Source organism: Sus scrofa, chromosome 5 (assembly GCF_054392235.1).
Source record: "Sus scrofa isolate SSC_HxYL_T2T_F1_AM1 chromosome 5, Sscrofa_HxYL_maternal_Yorkshire_Landrace_v2.0, whole genome shotgun sequence".
NCBI classification, from domain to species: domain Eukaryota; kingdom Metazoa; phylum Chordata; class Mammalia; order Artiodactyla; family Suidae; genus Sus; species Sus scrofa.
The window spans coordinates 16,816,737-16,838,316 of record NC_139387.1 but is presented as its reverse complement, the minus strand read 5'-3'; the positions used below and the strand labels follow the sequence as shown (position 1 = coordinate 16,838,316).

The window sequence follows — 21,580 nt, the reverse complement described above, 5'->3', positions numbered from 1 at the left end:
TCTCCCTGAGATATGTAACTGGCAGCTATCTGATCATAACTTTGTGGGCAGTTTATTATTAGAATGTTTCTGTAACAGTTCTTCTGTTATTTATGTAATAATAGTCTGAGGAGGCAGGGAAGAGGAATCAGTTATTTATCCTTTTACCAGCGTACTAGGGGAGCTACCATAATTCTTTGGGGTCCAATTACTTAGGTTATCTCCTTATCCTCAATTAGATAATCGCATTCTCTTCTTTTGATGTAGCTGACTATGGTCCAGCCTTAAGCTACATTTCTAAATGGTTTGGTACTATGGAAGTTCTGCCAATGGGGGGCAGTCAGTGAAGCGAGAGGGGTGTTGGCGAGTGATGGAGGCAGCGAGGTCAGGGACCCCCTGGAAGCCAGCGGGGCCGAGGATGGGCTACATGTGAGGGAGGAAGGAGGAGGGAGACGTCAGAAATGGACCCAAGCTGTTCAAGCCTAGGGGACTAAAGGAGATGCTGCTTCCGCTGCAGGGAAGGCGGGAGGATGCAGGTGATCCACGTTGTCTTGGCTGTAGCACGTTTGCCGTGCTGTTGTTGACTGCAGGTGTGGAAACACCTCTGCTCAGACAGTTCTCAGGGATGCCACAGCATCGGGAGGTGCACTCGTTCCAGCTCCCCAGAACTGCTGGTGCGTGAATGGTTTGCAGAGGCGACCCGTGTGAATTATTCAGTTCTGCCATGAGCCACTGGGCAGACATGGCTCAGTATAGACATGGCTTAAATGAGAGCAGCTAAATGTCAATGGCTACCTTATGTCTACTTCTGTGCCTGCTTTTGTGTGTGAATTTTTATCTGCTGACAGCATAGCTACTCCACAGGGACAACCTGTCAACAGAGAGATTTTCTGTAAGTGCGTCCACGTTCCTTAAGGGAATTTTATTTGGGACAGCATGGATTGGACCTAGCAGATATTTGGCTCGGTGGAATACGTGGTCCCACAGAGCAAGACAGAGACTGTGTGTTACCCCTTCTATTCAGAATCTGAAAGATGAAACAAACGAATGGCTGTAACAAGACAGAAACAGACCCACAGAAACAGAGAAGAAACTGGCGGTTGCCAAGGGGTGTGGGTGGGGGTTGTGGGTGAAAGAGATGAAGGGGATGAGGAGGTACAAGCTACCAACTCTAAGATAAGTAAGAAACGGGGACGTAAAGTACAGCACGAGGAATAGAAGTCAATAATAACTTTGGTGCCTAACCTATGAAAATACTGAGTCCTATGTTATAAGTTTCTAAGTGGTCTTAATTTTAGGTGTATATTTCTAGGACACATTAACCTGAATTTTTCCTCCATTATTGGAGAAATGACTTATGAATTGATATCTCTGATTATCTAAAGCAATGTTTATTTTTCAATAAGCTAAACTAAAGAGCTGTTTTTCTGCTTATTTTGGCCAAATCGTGACTATGCCAGAGTTGTAGATCATTGGTCAGAGGAGGGACATAGCAAGCTGTCAATAGTACTGGGAATTTTGTTTATTTTTCTGTAGTTATGTTTATACAGTTCTCAGAGGCATGTTTTTCCTTTATAACCCAAATAAAAAGGAAACCGTTCCTGCGTACTTTTATTATTTCCCATAAGAGCCATAATCGTTTCTATTTCTAATCACTTATTGCTGAAAGAGGAGTGATTTGTCAATCTTTAGTACCTTGTAGAAATTCATGTACATAATTTTGGTTTTGGTGTGTGTGTGTTTAAGTTATCACGACTCAGTCTGAACAAAGAGATACAATTTAAAATGTAATTTAGGAATTCGCTTAGTTGTGGATAGTTCCAGTATGTTACATAAACTCTGTAGAGTTGCATAGAGAAAACAGTGATGAAAAGGCATTCTTAGACTTTTTTTCAAATGTAACAATATATGTGATCTTCCTTTTGAAAGAGGTAAATATTTCCTATATATTAGAATTTGGAATGTGTGAGGAAACTCATAACAATAAATATATGCCTCTAAACAATTTTGAAAACACGCCAGGCAGTACAGCTCAATCTTTTTAACATCTGAGACTGATTAGATCGCAAAGAAACATCTGTCTATAGGAACCATGGTGTTCTAAGTACCTACTCAGTATTGGTGAACCGATGTAGGATCTTGCAGCTGGCTTGCTTTTATCATGCACTGGGAAGGAACATTTGTCTGTAGAATGTATGCTGTGTCATGTTAGATGCGTTCTCCGTAGCTGTTCATTCGGCTCTGTATTTCTTTTCAAAAGGGAACGCCTGTGTTTGGGAGGGTGGGGGAGGGCCAGGGCGGAGAAAGTGTGTTGGGTTGAACAGTGACCTGTGCAGAGATGGGTTCGCATCCTAATCCCTGAAGGGTGTGAATGTTCTCTTGTTTGGCAAAGGGGTCTTTGCAGATAGAACGCAGAGAAGGGTTTTGAGGTGAGGAAAAGGTCCTTGCTTATCTGGGTAGGCCCTAAACCCAATGCTCAGTGTCCTTACAAGAGACAGATGCGGAAAAGACGGATACCAAGAGGAGGTCGTGTGAGCACAGAGAGCCCGAGCCTGCCAAGGGCGGCTGGGTGTCCGCAGATGCTGAGAGAGGCTGGGCTAGATGCTTCCCCAGAGCCTCGGTAGGGAGTGTGGACCTACTGACACCTTGATTTTGTACGTCTGGGCTCCAGAAGCCTGAGAGCACACATTTCTGGAGTTTTAAGCCACTTGGCTTGTGATGATTTGGTACAGCAGTCCTACGAAGCTAATAGAGTAGGTCCACACTCCCTACGTCTAAGACGATTAGATCGCAAAGAAACATCTGTCTATAGGAACCGAGATGTTATAAATATCTGCTTACTATCTTTGAACTGATGTAGTGTCTTGCAGCTAGCGGCTTGCTTTTATCAGGCACTGGGAGTAAATTGTGGAATGTTTGATATGTCCTGTTAGATTGAATTCACTGCAGATACTAATTTTGCTATATATTCCTTTTCAAAGGTATTTTCTGGTTTTTGGAGGGTGGAAGAGGTCAGGGACGAGAAAGTGTATTGGGTTGAATGGTGACCTGTAAAAAAGATGGGTTCACGTCACAGCCCCGGTCCTGAAGCTCTCTGGGGTTCTGGCACGAGTCCCCTCATTAGGACGAAAGAGATTTCTCACCCCTATCACTCAGGAAATTCCAAGGGTTTTAGAAGCTCTGTGCCAGGAGTGGGGAATAAACACCAAATGCCTTTCTGTGAATCCTCACCATCTGATTAATGTTTGAATCAGTTCGGGGTGCCATGCACTTTGACGTGACTGAGACTTTGACTTTGGGACTCATCAATCAACTTTTAAAATTTTTTGACCAAAGCAAAAGGCCCTCCTATTAATGCACCTCGGCTCTGTTTAAACAGTCGGGAGTCATTTGGGCAGGAGATGAAGTGGTATGAACAGGGATAAATGCCCTGTTTCAGGGGCCTAAGAAAGAAGTAGATCCATCACTGTAACTATCTGCTTCATAAATGATGAATCACATGAACCATAGACACGGCATAAAGCAAACGGGGTTTTGCCGTTATCCCAATCATTCTAGTGCACGTATCTTTTGCGGAAAAGATCTCGAGTAGATCTCGCCATCTGGTTAATTATCATCAATACCGATTACGGGTGTCACGTGATTGAAATGTTGCGGTGAGGGTAGTCATGATTTTTCTATTTTTTTTTTTTTTCTGATAGGTAAGAAACAGATGTATTAGGCTAGGACGCTTGTGAGAGATGCAAGCGGGAAGGCAAGGAAGCTCTGCCTCTCCTATTTCTAATCATCTTACGATTTTATACTTTTGTAGGACAAGGTATTTCATGTTCATATACCTAGATATTGAGATAGATTTGCTGAGGGTTTCAACAGTTACAGAATGTTTTTGTTTTTCTCTGAGTAGCTGTGAGTTGGGGAGCTGTGTTCTGCCTGCCCTGGTGATAAGCTTGTCATTTATCCCACGTTTCCTCGCTTCTAAGAGGCATATTTTCTTCCCTTAAAAACGGAGCGCATGTTCCAATCACATGTATGTACTTGATGTCAAGTGTTGGATTTCTTGGCCCAGTTCTCACCATCGCAGGTTCTCAGCAGCAGGTGCGCTTTAAACGAGGGACATTAGCGAACAGAGGCAATGATGTGCTGACTCCCCTCTGGAAGGTGACACCAGGCATCTGCCTTGGGCCTGCTGGGGTGTTAGGTGGTGAAGCCAGCAGGCAAGGGGCCCTGAGGGGGTCCAGGGCCTGGTGCCATCAAGGTGAAGAGGATGCAGGCTTCCTGGGGGCTGGTTAAAATAAGTACCAAGGAGACAAGGCGGGCCTGTTGTGAAACCACTTTGACGCACATGTCCGGTGCTTGGTCTTTGTCAGCCGCCTTTGAGGAGCTGAAGCAGAGGCATCTAGTGGCTTTAGACTTGGGGTGGAATTTCCTTGGGTCCTCTGCTTTCCCTGCCACCCTGCCGCCGTGCTGTCCCTGAGCTGCAGTGGGCTGGCTTCTGTCTGCTCGGCCTTCCCAATGGCTTGTGCTAGATGGCCCTTCGTCTCCAGAGGCCCCGCAGCGGCGGCCCTCGCATTGTCATCAGTTCTTCTCTCTGATGTCACCGAATCCGTTCTCAAGACCTCCGGGCCTCCCCTCCTTTCCCCCTCCCCTCCCCTGTACACAGCAAACCCCCAAGCCTCCCCCATCCTTTTCCATGCAGATACGAAAATGAGGATATTTATTTTCTTTCTAGACTTTCTTCCAGATTCTCATGCTTGTTTTAACTCTGCAATAAAACATTCATTTTTATGGGTTTTTTTGGCAGTAATCCTTTATTTATTTTTTCCTGTCAAAAACACCCTACTGTTATTATCTTAAGTTTTTTTGTTTTTGTTTTAGGGCTGCACCCACGGCAAATGGAGGTTTCCAAGCTAGGGGTCGAATCGGGAGCTGTAGCCACTGGCCTACACCACAGCCACAAGCAATGCGGGATCTGAGCCTCCCCTGCGACCTACAGCACAGCTCAGGGCAACGCCAGAATCTTAACCCATTGAGTGAGGCCAGGGACTGAACCTGTGTCCTCACGGATACTAGCCAGACTTGTTTCTGCTGAGCCACGAAAGGAACTCCTAAGATTATTTTTAAATTTTAGAATTTTTTTTTTTTGCTTTTATGATCTCAGATTTCAAAGCAGTTTTTATTTCTATAACTGTAATGGTAGTTGTAGAACAGAAATGTTTCTCTTCCCTGAGTAAAGATTAAGTTTGTTACAACGTGCAGGTTTGGTCAACATCTAAAAGAATTTGAGACACCGTCTTGATTACTTTCTGATCCGTTTTGAATGTGCAGTATTCCAGATCTTCAGTGAATATCACTAGGGTAGAGTTCCTACAATTTTGGCCATTCCTTTTCCCGCAGACTTAGTTGCTTATTTCATAGCACATTTTCCTTTATCTTCACAGCTCTGTGACTGGCGCACAAGTTAAATCCCATTTCATAGATAGGGAAAGTGAGACGGTAAGGAAAATGTAACTGCTAATAATACTAACTTAGCTATTTTTATGTGCCAGATTTTGCTGTTTGTATCTTTTCATCACCTTTACCATTTATTAAAAATTTTTTTTACTAAAATATAACTGACATGTGATGTTGGTTTCAGGTCTACAACATAATTCTATCTCTAGTGACATGATCACCACAGTGCGTCTAGTTACCGCCTGTCCCCATATGCAGGTGACTTTTAGGATTTGCTGTCTTGGCATCTTTTAAGTATGCTCTGCAGTGTTGCTGACTAGAGACCCTGGGCTCTACATGGCATCCTCATGGCCTATTTACTGTAGAACTGGAAGTTTCTACCTCTGGGCCACCTGCACTTGTTCTGCCCATTCCCTAAACCCCTGTCCCTCTGGCAACCACCACTTCTTCCTCTGTATCTATGATTTTTGTTTTATGTTTTCATTTGTTTTGTTTTTCAGATTCCACATACGGATGAAACCACACCACTCGGTGTTTGTCTTTCTCTGACTTATTTTACTTAGCATCATTCTCCCAAGGTCCATCCATGTTGTTGCCAACGGCAAGATTTCATTTTTTTTCTTTTTCCTTTTGGCCACACTGGCATCATATGGAAGTTCCTGGGCCAGGGATGGAATCTGAGCTGCAGCTGTGCTCTATGCCACAGATCTGGCAAAGTGAGATCCCCTAACCTACTGCTCCGGCTGGGGATTGAACCTGAGCCTCCATGGTGACTGGAGCCACAGTTGCTGGATCCTTAACCCACTGCACCATAGAGGGAACACCTCATTCTTTTATTATCTATTCTATCTTCTTATATATACCAATCTATATATATACCTCATCTTCATCCATTCATCCATTGATAGACACTTAGGTTGTTGACAATTTTGGCTATTGTGAATAATGCTACAGTGAACATAGGGGTGTATGTATCTTTTTGAATTAGTTTTTTTGTTTTCTTTGGATAAATACCCAGGAGTGGAATTGCTAGATCATGTGGTAGTTCTATTTTTACTTTTCTGAGGAACCTCTATACTGTTTTCCCTAGTAGCTGCAGAAAGATTAGCAAGAAAGTAATAAAGGCTGGAAATAAATGAAGTGTAAACGAAACAAAAATAAATGGTAAAAAAGTGAATTCTGAAACACCAATAAAATGGACAAATCTGCAGAAAGACTAAACAAGAAAAGAAAAATTGCAGATAAACACTGTGGGACAGCAAAAGGCGACACACCCACGGATATAAACGAGATCAAAATCACCACAAAAAAATACTGTGGTCAGTTTTATGCCAATACATTTGAAAAATGTATATTGTATTAAACACAGGTTTGGTTGCTGCATCTGTGTTAATGATATGTTGTGAAATGCTATGCTGATTTGGTATGATGTGGTATGTTATGATATACCCGTTGGTATATTATGACAACCCTCACATCTCAGTGGCTTAAATACAACAGAATTTTTTTTCTTGCTCATGCTGCAGGCTCAGTGTGGGTGTGGATCTGCCTGATGCAGTGATTTAGGGATCCAGGCTGATGCAGGACGCAACTCCTGCACACAAGCTTCCAGGGCTCTGGCAGCTGGAGAATCTAACAGTTGCAGTCGAGAACTTCTGTGCCACAGGCTTGGAAATGTGCTGTTCCGATTTCCCTTCGAGAGAGAACCTGCTGTGAGGGAGTGAGCGACAGTCCCCCGCTCTTGGCACCTCTGGGATCTGCTGCTGTGGTCAAGCTGAGGTCGAGACCTCTCTGGGCAGCTTACTAGTACCTGGCCCTCTCTGCCCAGCATGGGGCTACCTTTACAAGCAATCTGCTTGTGAAGCTCTGTTGGTGCTGGCTCAGACTTTCTCAGAGCTGCATCACAGCCTGAGCTGCTTCCTAACCCGGTGCTGCTTATAGATCCGTCTTCTTACTTTCCACATGGGGGTCACACCTGCAATGGAGCCTGAAGAGCTCTCCCTGCCTGCTTCTGATTCCTCTCCCCTGTATCTTTCAGACTTTGCCTGTTATAAGTTTCTTGTACCTCTCCCAGGAACTGAGAGTGCCTCTAAGTCATATTTCACTTTTACTCACATTTCATTGGCCAAACCTAGTCGAATGTCAGTGTGCCCCTCTTCAAGGGGGTGGGACACCTAATCCAGGAGACAACTAGATACTAGAGCCCATTTGTAATACCTGTCGCAGTTACTGATCAAGCAGCTCTTAGACCCCTCTTTTCTTTGCCAGCAGAGCCCCAGTTCTGTTCAGGTGTCTATTCTGTGACTCAGGGCAAACTGTAACTTACCAGAGCCAATTATAACCATCCTATTCACCTTCCCAGTATTTGGATCAGGAAGTGGCACATGACCTTGTTCTGGCCAATGAAATGGGAACGGGAAGGGTTTTGGGTGCCTCCTGGTTTTAAAAAGGGACACAAAAGGGGGGAAAAGCCTGCTCTGAGTTCCTGAGAATGGTCATGTGTGGTTGAGCTACTTAGAGCTGAGGCAGCCGTCGTGCAGCTTGTCAAAAGGAAAAAGAGGAAGACCAAAGTCAGACCCAGGCTGTCCAGTTTTGTGGAAGGTCCTTTACGGAAGACAAACCATGAAAACCGAGACGGACTGCGCTGCGTTCGCTTGCATGTGGCTTTCTTTTTCTTGTCAGATGTGTTTCAGTCACACACGTCTTCTCCCACCTTCACACCGCATGATTTCTTGTTTAAAGAGTGGCGAAACAACAGCTAACTGGTGTGATTTAAACTGGCACAGAGAGGGGGATGGGGAAGGAATGGGATGGATGGGGTGTCTGGGGTTAATAGATGCAAACTATTGCCTTTGGAGTGGATAAGCAGTGAGATCCCGCTGTGTGCCACAGGAAACCATATCTTGTCACTTGTGATGCAACATGATGGAGGATAGGGTGAGAAGTATATATGACTGGGTCACTCTGGTATACAGCACAAATTGACACAACATTGTAAATCAACTATAACGGCAAACTAAAAATCTTAAAAAAATGAATTGGCACAGAGAAAGAAAAAATTGACGAGCCAGGAAAAGAGGCACGCATTGATGATTTTCTTTGGACTCATTGTTTTTTGAAAGCATCCAAATGCAGTTAGCCATTGTCTATAAATTAAATTCCTAAAAAGGAGACACTAGACTCACTGTCCATCTGCATGAGGGAGAGGACTGACATTTAAGCAGCACTTACTGTATGCCTGACATTTTATTTGGAACTTTTCATAGTCTGTGTCATCAGATGGTTTTGCACTGCCCTTTGAATAGCATTTCAACTTCTTTCAAAGCTCACCCTACTCAGTGTGATTTGGTTACCTCCTCCGTTATCTCCCTCCATCTCTGCTCTAGTCTGGCCATCCTAGCGGGTTTTTTTTTTTTTTTTTTTTTTTTTTTCTTTTTCTTTTTTTTGTGAGGCACACCCAGCATGTTCCCGCCCCAGACTCTTTGTACTTCCCATTCCCTCTGCCTGGAATGATCTCTCTTGTTCTCGCATCTCTGATTTCTTCTTGTCAGACCTCAGTCAAATAGCCTTTCCTCAGAGGGGTCTTCCTTCACCATCCAGCGTGACATAGCACCTCAGCCTCTCGCCTTAGGCACCTATTGCAGTGCCCTGCTTTGTATTTTTCCCATTGCACTTCAAGTACCTGAAATTATCTTTGATTTGATTTGGATCTGTCTCCTTTCATTAGATTTTCCCTCTGTGCCTTGTTTGCTGCTGTATCTCAAGCATTAGCAAAGTGGATGGCACAAACCAGACACTTGATAGTGTTTGCTGCAAGAATAGACATAGCACGTCCTGGAACCTCATAAGGCAGAGTACATATTATTTACAAGGTTCGATGTCCTCCAGGCAAAGACCACCAGAAGCATCCCAGGAGGTGAACAGTTGGGTTTATTGCTCATTGCAGTGACAGAGAATGCACACCAAGGGGAACTATAAGGCATCTCAGTAACAGTGTTTTGGAAAGGACTAAAGATCTGGGTTCAAGTTAGGTAATTTTGATTGGGGTTTAAGGAAGCAGAATTTTTTTTTTTTTTTTTCTGGATTGGATGTGGTCAGAAAGCCCAATTCTATGATGGGATATTCTTAATGAATCTCACCTACAAGGCAGGAATTCTGGAATGATGCTAAAACTATAACTGATAATACAAAAAATTGCAACCATTCATCTTGGTCAGGATTGGATGATGTTTGGTGTTTTTGTGGTTTGTCAGGGACTTTGTTTTTGTCATATTCACACAAGACGACGGCGTGGGGTCTTATTTTTGGCCTTCCTCCCACATAGCTATTGAGGGGCTGTCTCTGTATTGATATTCTGTGAAACTGTCTTTAACAGGAGAACATAAAGACCTGCCTGTGAGGGTTAGGCCATTTTCTGGATGCCAGGGTCTGGTTTTCTTTTTCTTCCGAGGGCCCTAGGGCTGGAGTCCAGTGTCACACAGTGAAGAAAAGCAAGAGTGTTTCTTTTCGGCTGTTTGATAGTTTCCCCCTTTTTTCCATCACCAGTTCTGTATTTGTATGGAGGTAGCCAATGAACCAAGGTGGTAGAGGCCAAGGTAGAAAAGCAGGGCTTCTAGAAGCGAAACTAAAACACACTATACTTGCTCAAGAGTTAATTACCATCTCAGCATGTGCCCAAGTATACCTAATTTTCAAATGGGGTCTAGGGTATCTTTTGTATTCTGAGTGATAGGACTACCCGATCCTCACCATTGCCTCAAAGATCAAGTTCAGTCATGCAGGGCCTTGGTTCTGGTTCAAGGTTTTCTCCAAACACATTTGTACAGTTTTAGTAAAGTCTTTTAACCAGTATCCCAGCACCCTCTGGGCTCCCTCTATCCCTCTGGTAGCATCCTTGCTCTATTGTGATTCACTTGCTTATAATCTGTCTGCCTGGTTAGACTGTATCCCACATGTTTGAATCCCTAGAGCTTTATTTCTTTTTCGTTTTTTGCTTTTTAGGGCCACACCTGTGACGAATGGAAGTTCCCAGGCTAGGGGTCAAATCAGAGTTATGCTGCCGGCCTATGCCACAGCCACACCAGATGCAAGCCGCATCTGTGACCTAAACCACAGCTCACGGCAATGCTGGATCCTTGACCCACTGACTGAGGCCAGGGATTGAACCCACATCCTCACGGATACGAGTCGGAATCGTTTCCCCTGCGCCACAACAGGAACTCCTGGAACTTAATTTTAACAAAGGGCTTGGCACAGGCCAGGCTCTCTATAAATGGTAAATGAATTTAAAATGGAGATTTAATTCCTGGCTAGAATTCATCTCACACAGCATTTATGGAGTCTGTCCCATGAGCCAGGAGGACATTTTGACAAATCAGATAGTCCTTCCCTTCAGGGAATTAACACTTACTCCTGACAGATTTAAGAAAAAGAAGAGCTGCCATTTATTTAGGGTCAGGCATTATGTTAGGTGCCTTGCATGTGTCTGAGTTATTGCCGTTTTATAAGTATAACAACTACACTGTGGGTTAAGTACTTTTGCTGAGATCACACAGCTATTAAGGCGGCAGAGCAAGGATTTTACTTCACACAGTCTGACTCCAGTAATAGTTGTCTAACCATTAGGCTGAAAGGTGCCATGTAAGTTCACAGTTCTGTCATTAAATCAGTGTTCAGACTTTGGATCCAGGTCATCCAATTACGGCAGATATTTAAAGTGAAAGAGGTTAGTATGACCAACCCGGGAAGATTTTATGTTGGTTCCTAGCCAGTTTGGATGGGGGGACAGAGCTGCCTTGGCTTTCAGTTACAGCAGAAATGGATTTCAGTGTTGGCTTCCGTCTACAACATTTATTGGGCGCCCATTGAACTCAAAACAGGTGTTCCCTGCCACTTCCTCCCCCCCCACCCCCACATCCTGGAGCGGGGAGGGGAAGTGGGGAAAGAAGAAAAGGCAGAGAGGATGTGGAGGGCGGGCAGGTGGGCATCCTCTGCCACCCTGGCTCACCCTCCACCCTGCGTCGGCCACGCCCCTCGGCCCCCAAACCCTCTTTAAACTCCCGCCCCCTCTTAACGACGACCAATGCTCAGCCAGGGAGATCTCAGAAGGCTGCGGATTGGCCGGCGCCGCGGTTGCCGAGGTGACGGGTGGGTCTGGTGGGGTCTGGTAGGGTCCAGAACCCGGGAGCAGAGCTGGGCGGGCGGGGCGAGGTGGGGCAGGGGCGAGGGGTGCCCAGCGGTTTCCGCCCGGCCCCGCCCTGTTTGGCCCTGCCCAGGTATCCCCAGGTCTGCGGCGGGAGGGGGCGGTCCCCGTGCGTCCCGGGCCCCACACGCCCCTCGCCGGCCTCGCGCTCCAGGCGCGCCACCCTCCGCCTCCGTCTCCGCCCCCAGGATCTGCGGCTGCCAGCTCCAGAGAGCAGCTTCCCTGGCCGGAGGCGCGATGGGCTGCGGGAACTCCACTGCCACCAGCGCGGGCGCGAGCCAAGGTGAGAGAGGCGGGCGGGTGGCTGGGGCCCCGGGACAGCGACGGTGGGGCGGTGGGGAGCCCTGCAGGGCGGGCCGTTCCTGCGGGAGAGGCCAGGAGAGAGGAGGCTGGAAGGAAAGGTGCAGGGACCCGGGGCAGGGAGAGTATCCAGCCCCCTCGCTTCGTCCCTCTTTTCGGGACAGGAGCCGACCGCCTGGTTTTGCAAAGACCTAAAGGTTGGCATTTCCCTCCGTGTGGGGGCGATCACGGCCCGGATGGGAATGCCCGCAGGGCGATCCTGCTGAGGGAGGGAAGGAGGGAGGGAGTGCGGGGAGCCCTGGCGGCGGGGCTCCCCGGCAGCGGGTAAACCCGGCACTCCCCTGGAAGAGAGGATTCCTAGTCGTGGCCTGTGTCCTCTCCCTCCCTCCCACACTCGCTCCCCCAGGCCTCGCCCCCAGCTCCTCAGAACCCAGAGGCTGTACCTGGAAAAGTGCAGCAGAGCTTTCAGGACTTTTTTTTTTTGGTGGGGAGGCTTGCTAGTGGGGTTGAAGAGAAATGCAAACAGAGCTCTAAAAATTCATTGAGTCTGTCTTGATGTTGGGCTGCTTGTAGGGTTTCCCTGAGAAGCTGCAGTGTTGAGGCTGCTTTAGAATAATACGTGTGACAGAGCTTTTTAATATTAGCAATGATCTGTTGCTGTATTTTTCGTTTAAAAAATATTGAAACTTCTTTTTATACCACTTCATTTTGATGATTGGCACGGGAAGTCCTCCAGATTCCCCCAGTCAGCCATGCTTGGTATCAGATGACTTATAACAAAACTCAAGCCTTCTCTTTCACCCAGCCAGTGTCTACTGATTTGAGAGTTTGGATCTGTTTTGAGTAGTATCTGCTGACCTATTTTGGTCTTTTGGATAAAGAGCTGTATCTCCATATCTCCTCCAATTGAGATCAATCAGATGCCACCTCCTATTCCAGCCGGCAAATGGGAACAGTGCTCTGATGCTGCAGTATTTCCCAGGCGGGTGTGGATGCCCTGCCAAGGACTTTGTGACCTTGGGCCTGTCACTTCCCTTAACCCAGACCTCGTGGAAGAAGATGTAGCTTAAAACTCAAGCCTTTTTCATTTATTTTAAAGTTTATTTTGATGGTCACCTATGGGATCAGGTATAGAACTCTGCTGTCACTGGCCAAGTTGGTCATTCCTCTTTGGCCGTCAGTGACTGTGCAAACGGAGTATTTGAAGAGAGGGCACTTTCTGGGGGATTCTAGTCCTAGAGCAGGGAATGAACTCAGGTCATGATTCATTGAAAGGTTCATCTCTTACAGGTAATCTTTACCATCTCGAATTAAACTCTCGTCCTTGTGATAGGCAGAGAGCCACTGGGCAACACAGCTTTTCAATTCCTGTAACAGTGACACAGAGGTTAGTTAGCTTAGTGTCTTAGAGCAAGGACAGGGTTCTGACTTGAGAGTGTCCACAGGGCTCAGCATGAGACCTGGAACAATGTCAAGGCCACATCCTGCACCAGGGGAACAACACGAGTGTGAACTGCTCGGGTCCACTTATACACGGATTTTTTTCCCCCCCATAGTAAATGCTATAGTACTATCCAGTCTCCAGTCATTTGAATCCCAGGGTGTGGAACTGCAGATGTGGAGGGCTGACCCTAAGTTAGACTCCAAGGGTTGGTGCCCTTAACTCTCGCGCTGTTCAAGGGTCAGGTATATCTCTCCCAATCTCACGTGCACCGTGGTCCTCTGCCTTCCGCTGCCCGTGCACCCTACCTTTAAAAAGGTTCAGAACAATGAGCCTCCTTACAGAAAACATCGGAGGAAGGATTTGTAACAGATTTCTTTCACCGCAGAGCTAATTCAGCTCGTGGACATTTTTATTGATGAATGAACTGCTTGTCAGGTTTGGGGATAGAGGAAGGAGTACCATTGCTAAACCAGAATGATGCCAAGATCGCGTTAGGAATGATGCATTGGTCCTGTAAGGAAAGGCGAAAATACGATTCTCTTTACAAACATTTGGTTGACCTTCCTCGCCTCCACCGCCCGGCACATCCCTTATTATATAAAGGGAGGTGCAGTTGTACAGCAAGAACCACGCTGAGTGCATGTTTTCCTGATGAGTAGCCTCGCTTTTGTTCCTGAAGGGCAGCTTCTCTCAGAGCGTGCTGTTCCCTCCCCAAGCTCGCGCTTTGCTAAAAATTACTTTTGTGTTCAGAGAAGAGTGAGAGAGCAAGTGCAGACTGTAAAACACGAAGGCATTATTGCCTCACCTCTTTGATGGCTCTGCCCTTGTCTGAGAAGTCACTCCCCAAACATTTTTCTGCTGGTGGGTGAGTCCAGCTGGCCTAGTTGGGGGTTTGGGTCGTTGTTATTTTGAAATTTTCCAGCAGCCGGTGGTGGGACTGCAGTTTCAGAAAGGAAATGCATGGGGAGGAGAGATGGGGTTAAGAACACTGAGCCCCAGTGCAAAGGTACTTAAATACCTTTCCGTCGTGACCTTTGGCAGCAGCATCAACTACACCGTTGCCCAAGCTGCAGACGTGTGTTAACTGAGCCCAAGAGGAATGAAATGGATTACAGAGATGTTGTCCCCATCCTCCGGGTAATTATCATGACCGACTTCCCAAATGTCCCACGAGTCCTACCATTCAACAGTCATGTTTACGTTTTTCGGCAGAGACAATGTATAGAGAAAGATGGCAGGTGGGGTGCTGAGCTTGAGCCTGGAGAGGGAGGCTCAAGCTTGACATTGGCACCATGTTGGTTGCGTTATTGTGGGCATCTCATTTCACTTATTTGAGCTACAGGGTGAAAGCACTCTGTATTATCATTATGTATCGTAATGGAATATTACCATGTAGAGGTTGTTCCCTGATTCTTTTTCTATACGAACACAGCAAATCTACTCTCAAAGGATGCATTAGCATCTTATAATAATGACCCCCCAATGTATACGCTCCATTAGACACCCTGTTTTACTCCCTAAGTCATTTAGCTAAAACCACATAATTATTTCTCTTTTTTCCTGAGCTCCCTGGACAGCTGCCTTTCTTGGCTTTTGCCTGGTGAAATTAGTTTATACGACAAATGGATATTTAGTAGTGTACTTGAGTAAATTTGATTCTGTATGTCCACTGTGGGGAGAAACTGAAATGCAGCAGAATGGTCAAACAGCCAGAAGGAATCAGATCACTCAGATCCTGGGTAACGCAGGTTCAGTTTCCCGTATCGTAGATTTCTACCTGGCAGCTTGTACACAGTCCCCCTCTGTGTGCCAAGCTGTGTCCCCTCTCAGGAGGTTTCCGGGCAAGGGTAAGGACAGCCAGCAGTGGGTGACTGTAGAAGAAAATCAACCTTTCCCTCTCTTGAGAAGCTAACTGTTTAGGCAGGAAGAAGAAGCATTTGAGAAGCAGTGCGAAGCAGAATACAATATATCCCTAACATCCAATGCCCAGGAGCTGTTGAACAAGGTGCACATTTAACCAGAAAAGTCTTTGGGGAGGAGTCGAGCTACCCTACCCGTTAGATGGGGGCATGAGAACCGTTTGGGTTACACAGGCGTGCACCCCCCATCCTAGTGCTTTTGTAAGATCACTCTCAATAGAGGAATGTGATCTTTCGCCAACCTGGAACTGTATACGAGGACTTCCTGTATTTTCCACTCAGTGGAGATTCAGTGCATTTCTCTGGCAGAGTGTAGAGTCTAGACCCTAAACTGGAGAGAACCCTCTGGATTAAAGCCTCTGCTACATACAGGGCAGGGAGCTTTTGCTTTCTCTCTCTCTGATCTCCACTCTCACCTGTCTCCCTCTTTCTCTCGCTGTCTCTGTCTCTCTCAATCTCAATAGCAGTCAGATTGTCTGTGCCCTTGTTTTCCCTCGACGAGATTCCCTAACTGGGCTGATACATGAGCACCCCTGTGCTGGAGCCGATGCTCCCCAGGTGTTCCCCACAGACAGTCATTCACGTAGCTTGTTGGGTCTGCCGTGTAAACCCGAGATTCTCCTTTTATGTGAACCAGAGAGTCTCTGAGTTTGCATGGTTGTGCGTATCTATCAGAGCCTATTTTCAGCACAGGCTGAGGCTGTAGAAATTCTTTGCAGCAGCAGAGTCATTTCAGAAGTGTTCTGCTTATGGTAGTTGATTGAATTGGTGGGTTGTTTTTCTCCCTGAGATATGTAACTGGCAGCTATCTGATCATAACTTTGTGGGCAGTTTATTATTAGAATGTTTCTGTAACAGTTCTTCTGTTATTTATGTAATAATAGTCTGAGGAGGCAGGGAAGAGGAATCAAACAGTTATTTATCCTTTTACCAGCGTACTAAGGGAGCTACCATAATTCTTTGGGGTCCAATTACTTAGGTTATCTCCTTATCCTCAATTAGATAATCGCATGCTCTTCTTTTGATGTAGCTGACTATGGTCCAGCCTTAAGCTACATTTCTAAATGGTTTGGTACTATGGAAGTTCTGCCAATGGGGGGCGGTCAGTGAAGCGAGAGGGGTGTTGGCGAGTGATGGAGGCACCGAGGTCAGGGACCCCCTGGAAGCCAGCGGGGCCGAGGATGGGCTACATGTGAGGGAGGAAGGAGGAGGGAGACGTCAGAAATGGACCCAAGCTGTTCAAGCCTGGGGGACTAAAGGAGATGCTGCTTCCGCTGCAGGGAAGGCGGGAGGATGCAGGTGATCCACGTTGTCTTGGCTGTAGCATGTTTGCCGTGCTGTTGTTGACTGCAGGTGTGGAAACACCTCTGCTCAGACAGTTCTCAGGGATGCCACAGCATCGGGAGGTGCACTCGTTCCAGCTCCCCAGAACTGCTGGTGCGTGAATGGTTTGCAGAGGCGACCCGCGTGAATTATTCAGTTCTGCCATGAGCCACTGGGCAGACATGGCTCAGTATAGACATGGCTTAAATGAGAGCAGCTAAATGTCAATGGCTACCTTATGTCTACTTCTGTGCCTGCTTTTGTGTGTGAATTTTTATCTGCTGACAGCATAGCTACTCCACAGGGACAACCTGTCAACAGAGAGATTTTCTGTAAGTGCGTCCACGTTCCTTAAAGGAATTTTATTTGGGACAGCATGGATTGGACCTAGCAGATATTTGGCTCGGTGGAATACGTGGTCCCACAGAGCAAGACAGAGACTGTGTGTTACCCCTTCTATTCAGAATCTGAAAGATGAAACAAACGAATGGCTGTAACAAGACAGAAACAGACCCACAGAAACAGAGAAGAAACTGGCGGTTGCCAAGGGGTGTGGGTGGGGGTTGTGGGTGAAAGAGATGAAGGGGATGAGGAGGTACAAGCTACCAACTCTAAGTAAGAAACGGGGACGTAAAGTACAGCACGAGGAATAGAAGTCAATGATAACTTTGGTGCCTAATCTATGAAAATACTGAGTCCTATGTTATAAGTTTCTAAGTGGTCTTAATTTCAGGTGTATATTTCTAGGACACATTAAGCTGAATTTTTCCTCCATTATTGGAGAAATGACTTATGAATTGATATCTCTGATTAGCTTATTGAAAAATAAACATTGCTTTAGATAAAGAGCTGTTTTTCTGCTTATTTTGGCCAAATCGTGACTATGCCAGAGTTGTAGATCATTGGTCAGAGGAGGGACATAGCAGGCTGTCAATAGTACAGGGAATTTTGTTTATTTTTCTGTAGTTATGTTTATACAGTTCTCAGAGGCATGTTTTTCCTTTATAACCCAAATAAAAAGGAAACCGTTCCTGCGTACTTTTATTATTTCCCATAAGAGCCATAATCGTTTCTATTTCTAATCACTTATTGCTGAAAGAGGAGTGATTTGTCAATCTTTAGTACCTTGTAGAAATTCATGTACATAATTTTGGTTTTGGTGTGTGTGTGTTTAAGTTATCACGACTCAGTCTGAACAAAGAGATACAATTTAAAATGTAATTTAGGAATTCGCTTAGTTGTGGATAGTTCCAGTATATTACATAAACTCTGTAGAGTGCATAGAGAAAACAGTGATGAAAAGGCATTCTTAGACTTTTTTTCAAATGTAACAATATATGTGATCTTCCTTTTGAAAGAGGAAAATATTTCCTTTATATTAGAATTTGGAATGTGTGAGGAAACTCATAACAATAAATATATGACTCTAAACAATTTTGAAAACACGCCAGGCAGTACAGCTCAATCTTTTTAACATCTGAGACTGATTAGATCGCAAAGAAATATCTGTCTATAGGAACCACGGTGTTCTAAGTACCTACTCAGTATTGGTGAACCGATGTAGGATCTTGCAGCTGGCTTGCTTTTATCATGCATTGGGAAGGAACATTTGTCTGTAGAATGTATGCTGTGTCATGTTAGATGCGTTCTCCGTAGCTGTTCATTCGGCTCTGTATTTCTTTTCAAAAGGGAACGCCTGTGTTTGGGAGGGTGGGGGAGGGCCAGGGCGGAGAAAGTGTGTTGGGTTGAACAGTGACCTGTGCAGAGATGGGTTCGCATCCTAATCCCTGAAGGGTGTGAATGTTCTCTTGTTTGGCAAAGGGGTCTTTGCAGATAGAACGCAGAGAAGGGTTTTGAGGTGAGGAAAAGGTCCTTGCTTATCTGGGTAGGCCCTAAACCCAATGCTCAGTGTCCTTACAAGAGACAGATGCGGAAAAGACGGATACCAAGAGGAGGTGATGTGAGCACAGAGAGCCCGAGCCTGCCAAGGGCGGCTGGGTGTCCGCAGATGCTGAGAGAGGCTGGGCTAGATGCTTCCCCAGAGCCTCGGTAGGGAGTGTGGACCTATTGACACCTGGATTTTGTACGTCTGGGCTCCAGAAGCCTGAGAGCACATATTTCTGGAGTTTTAAGCCACTTGGCTTGTGATGATTTGGTACAGCAGTCCTACGAAGCTAATACAGAGGCCTTCCTGTACTTGTTCTGGGGATGGGGTAAAATTAGAACATCGGAAAATGTAGTTTAAAAAGTATCCCTGGAGTATAAATAATTATTTGCTGAACAGATAACAACACAGTTTAATCTTGGTGTGATTCAGAAGACATTTCAAGGTGCTTCAGAACCTCAGTTACTTACTAGGCTACCCAATTTTTATAAAACGGCAAGACTGTCTGAGATGTTTTTCCTTTCCTTCTGGTACCATTTGGTTCTCTAATTCTCCCAGAGCAACTGGGCTCTCCTACAGCCCAGTTCGGTTCGGAGTTAGTGTCAGTCCCCCGTGGGCTTCAGGGCTTCGTCCCCAGGGATGGTCAGATGCCAGTTACAAGTCTCCAGGTTACTTGCATTTCTTGCTGACTTGGCAGCACATGTGGGGGTTCCCACAGGCCCGACCCCTTCAGATTTGATTATTTGCTAGAATGGCTCACAGAATTCAGGAAGGCCCTTCCCTTACTTGTTTAAGGACCAGTAATTATTATGAAGGACCCATAATAAGCTGGAGAGGTCCAAGGGCCTGCTCAGTGTCTAAGCACTAGAGTCTCTGCTCCCCAGGGAGTTGGGGTACACACCCCTCCTGCCACAAGGATGTGTTCCCTAACTCGGAAGTTCTGAATCCTGTCCTTTGAGGGTTTTTATGGAGGTTTCATTGCATAGGAGGACAGGGAATGGAGCTGAAAGTTCCCAGCTCCTAATCCAGGCTTGGCCTTTCCAGCGACTAGCCCCAGTCCTGAAGCCCTCTGGGGTCTTGGCAAGAGTCCCCTCATTAGGACAAAAGAGGCTCCTATTATCCTTATCACTCAGGACATTCCAAGGGCTTTAGAAACTCTGTGCCCCGGGTGGGGAATAAAGACCAGATGTCTTTCTGTGAGTCCTCACTATCAGATTAAGTGTTTTAAATGTTTGACGCTGTTGGGTTTGCTGTGCATTTCAGTGACCGAGACTTTTGACTTTGGGACTCGTGAATCAACTTTTAAAGTCTTTTGATCCAAGTCAAAGGTATAAATAATCCTGGTGAAATGAAGTGGTGTTGTGAACAGCAGCAGTCTTTGAGTGTTGGAGACGACGGTGACATTCAGAAGGAAATGTTCCTTACATACCCAAGCCGTGTTCAGTGTGTCACTGGAACTGTGTATGATCCCTTTTCTGAGAGCAGACCTCTCCCCCGCCCTCCCTTCTCTTTTTCAGGGAGAAATTGAAAATTATGTTTATCACTGTACAATGTTGGGAAATAGTCATGAAATATTTTGAGCTGCAGAAATTCCAATGGTCTATATATTTTGCGGTGCTTTTATCCCATCAGAACCATTGTTACTTTCTCTCCAGCTCAGTTTCTCCTGAGGCCCTCCTATTAGTGCACCTCGGCTCTGTTTAAACAGTCGGGAGTCATCCTGGCAGGAAATGATGTGGTACAAACAGGGATAAATGCCCTGTTTCGGGGGCCTAAGAAAGAAGTAGATCCATCACTGTAACTATCTGCTTCATAAATGATGAATCACATGAACCATAGACACGGCATAAAGCAAACGGGGTTTTGCCGTTATCCCAATCATTCTAGTGCACGTATCTTTTGCGGAAAAGATCTCGAGTAGATCTCGCCATCTGGTTAATTATCAATACCGATTACGGGTGTCACGTGATTGAAATGTTGCGGTGAGGGTAGTCATGATTTTTCTATTTTTTTTTTTTTTTTTTCTGATAGGTAAGAAACAGATGTATTAGGCTAGGACGCTTGTGAGAGATGCAAGCGGGCAGGCAAGGAAGCTCTGCCTCTCCTATTTCTAATCATCTTACGATTTTATACTTTTGCAGGACAAGGTATTTCATGTTCATATACCTAGATATTGAGATAGATTTGCTGAGGGTTTCAACAATTACAGAATTTTTTTGTTTTTCTCTGAGTAGCTGTGAGTTGGGGAGCTGTGTTCTGCCTGCCCTGGTGATAAGCTTATCATTAATCCCACGTTTCCTCGCTTCTAAGAGGCATATTTTCTTCCCTTAAAAATGGAGCGCTTGGAGTTCCCGTCGTGGCGCAGTGGTTAACGAATCCGACTAGGAACCATGAGGTTGCGGGTTCGATCCCTGCCCCTGCTCAGTGGGTTAACGATCCAGCGTTGCCGTGAGCTGTGGTGTAGGTTGCAGACGCGGCTCGGATCCCGCATCCCGCGTTGCTGTGGCTCTGGCGTAGGTCAGTGGCTACAGCTCCGATTCGACCCCTAGCCTGGGAACCTCCATATGCCGCTGGAGCGGCCCAAAGAAATAGCAAAAAGACAAAAAAACAAAACAAAACAAAACAAAAAAAACGGAGCGCATGTTCCAATCACATGTATGTACTTGATGTCAAGTGTTGGATTTCTTGGCCCAGTTCTCACCATCGCAGGTTCTCAGCAGCAGGTGCCCTTTAAACGAGGGACATTAGCGGACAGAGGCAATGATGTGCTGACTCCCCTCTGGAAGGTGACACCAGGCATCTGCCTTGGGCCTGCTGGGGTGTTAGGTGGTGAAGCCAGCAGGCAAGGGGCCCTGAGGGGGTCCAGGGCCTGGTGCCATCAAGGTGAAGAGGAGGCAGGCTTCCTGGGGGCTGGTTAAAATAAGTACCAAGGAGACAAGGCGGGCCTGTTGTGAAACCACTTTGACGCACATGTCCGGTGCTTGGTCTTTGTCAGCCGCCTTTGAGGAGCTGAAGCAGAGGCATCTAGTGGCTTTAGACTTGGGGTGGAATTTCCTTGGGTCCTCTGCTTTCCCTGC

General features: G+C 46.0%; 1 protein-coding gene across 2 annotated transcripts in view; it reads left to right on the top strand.

Annotated features, from left to right (window-relative positions):
- The first annotated feature begins 11,080 nt into the window (after positions 1 to 11,080).
- The window catches only part of C5H12orf75 (chromosome 5 C12orf75 homolog), a 38,192-nt gene continuing 27,692 nt past the window's right edge, over positions 11,081 to 21,580 (top strand). The window contains exons 1-2 of one of the 2 annotated variants that reach the window (XM_084955526.1): positions 11,081 to 11,570; positions 11,821 to 11,915. In XM_084955526.1, coding sequence (XP_084811652.1) covers positions 11,184 to 11,570; positions 11,821 to 11,915 — 482 coding nt within the window. In that variant the 5' untranslated portion in view covers positions 11,081 to 11,183. Of the gene's footprint in view, positions 11,578 to 11,820; positions 11,916 to 21,580 lie in introns of both variants that reach the window. The other variant, XM_084955527.1, reaches the window with a different exon arrangement.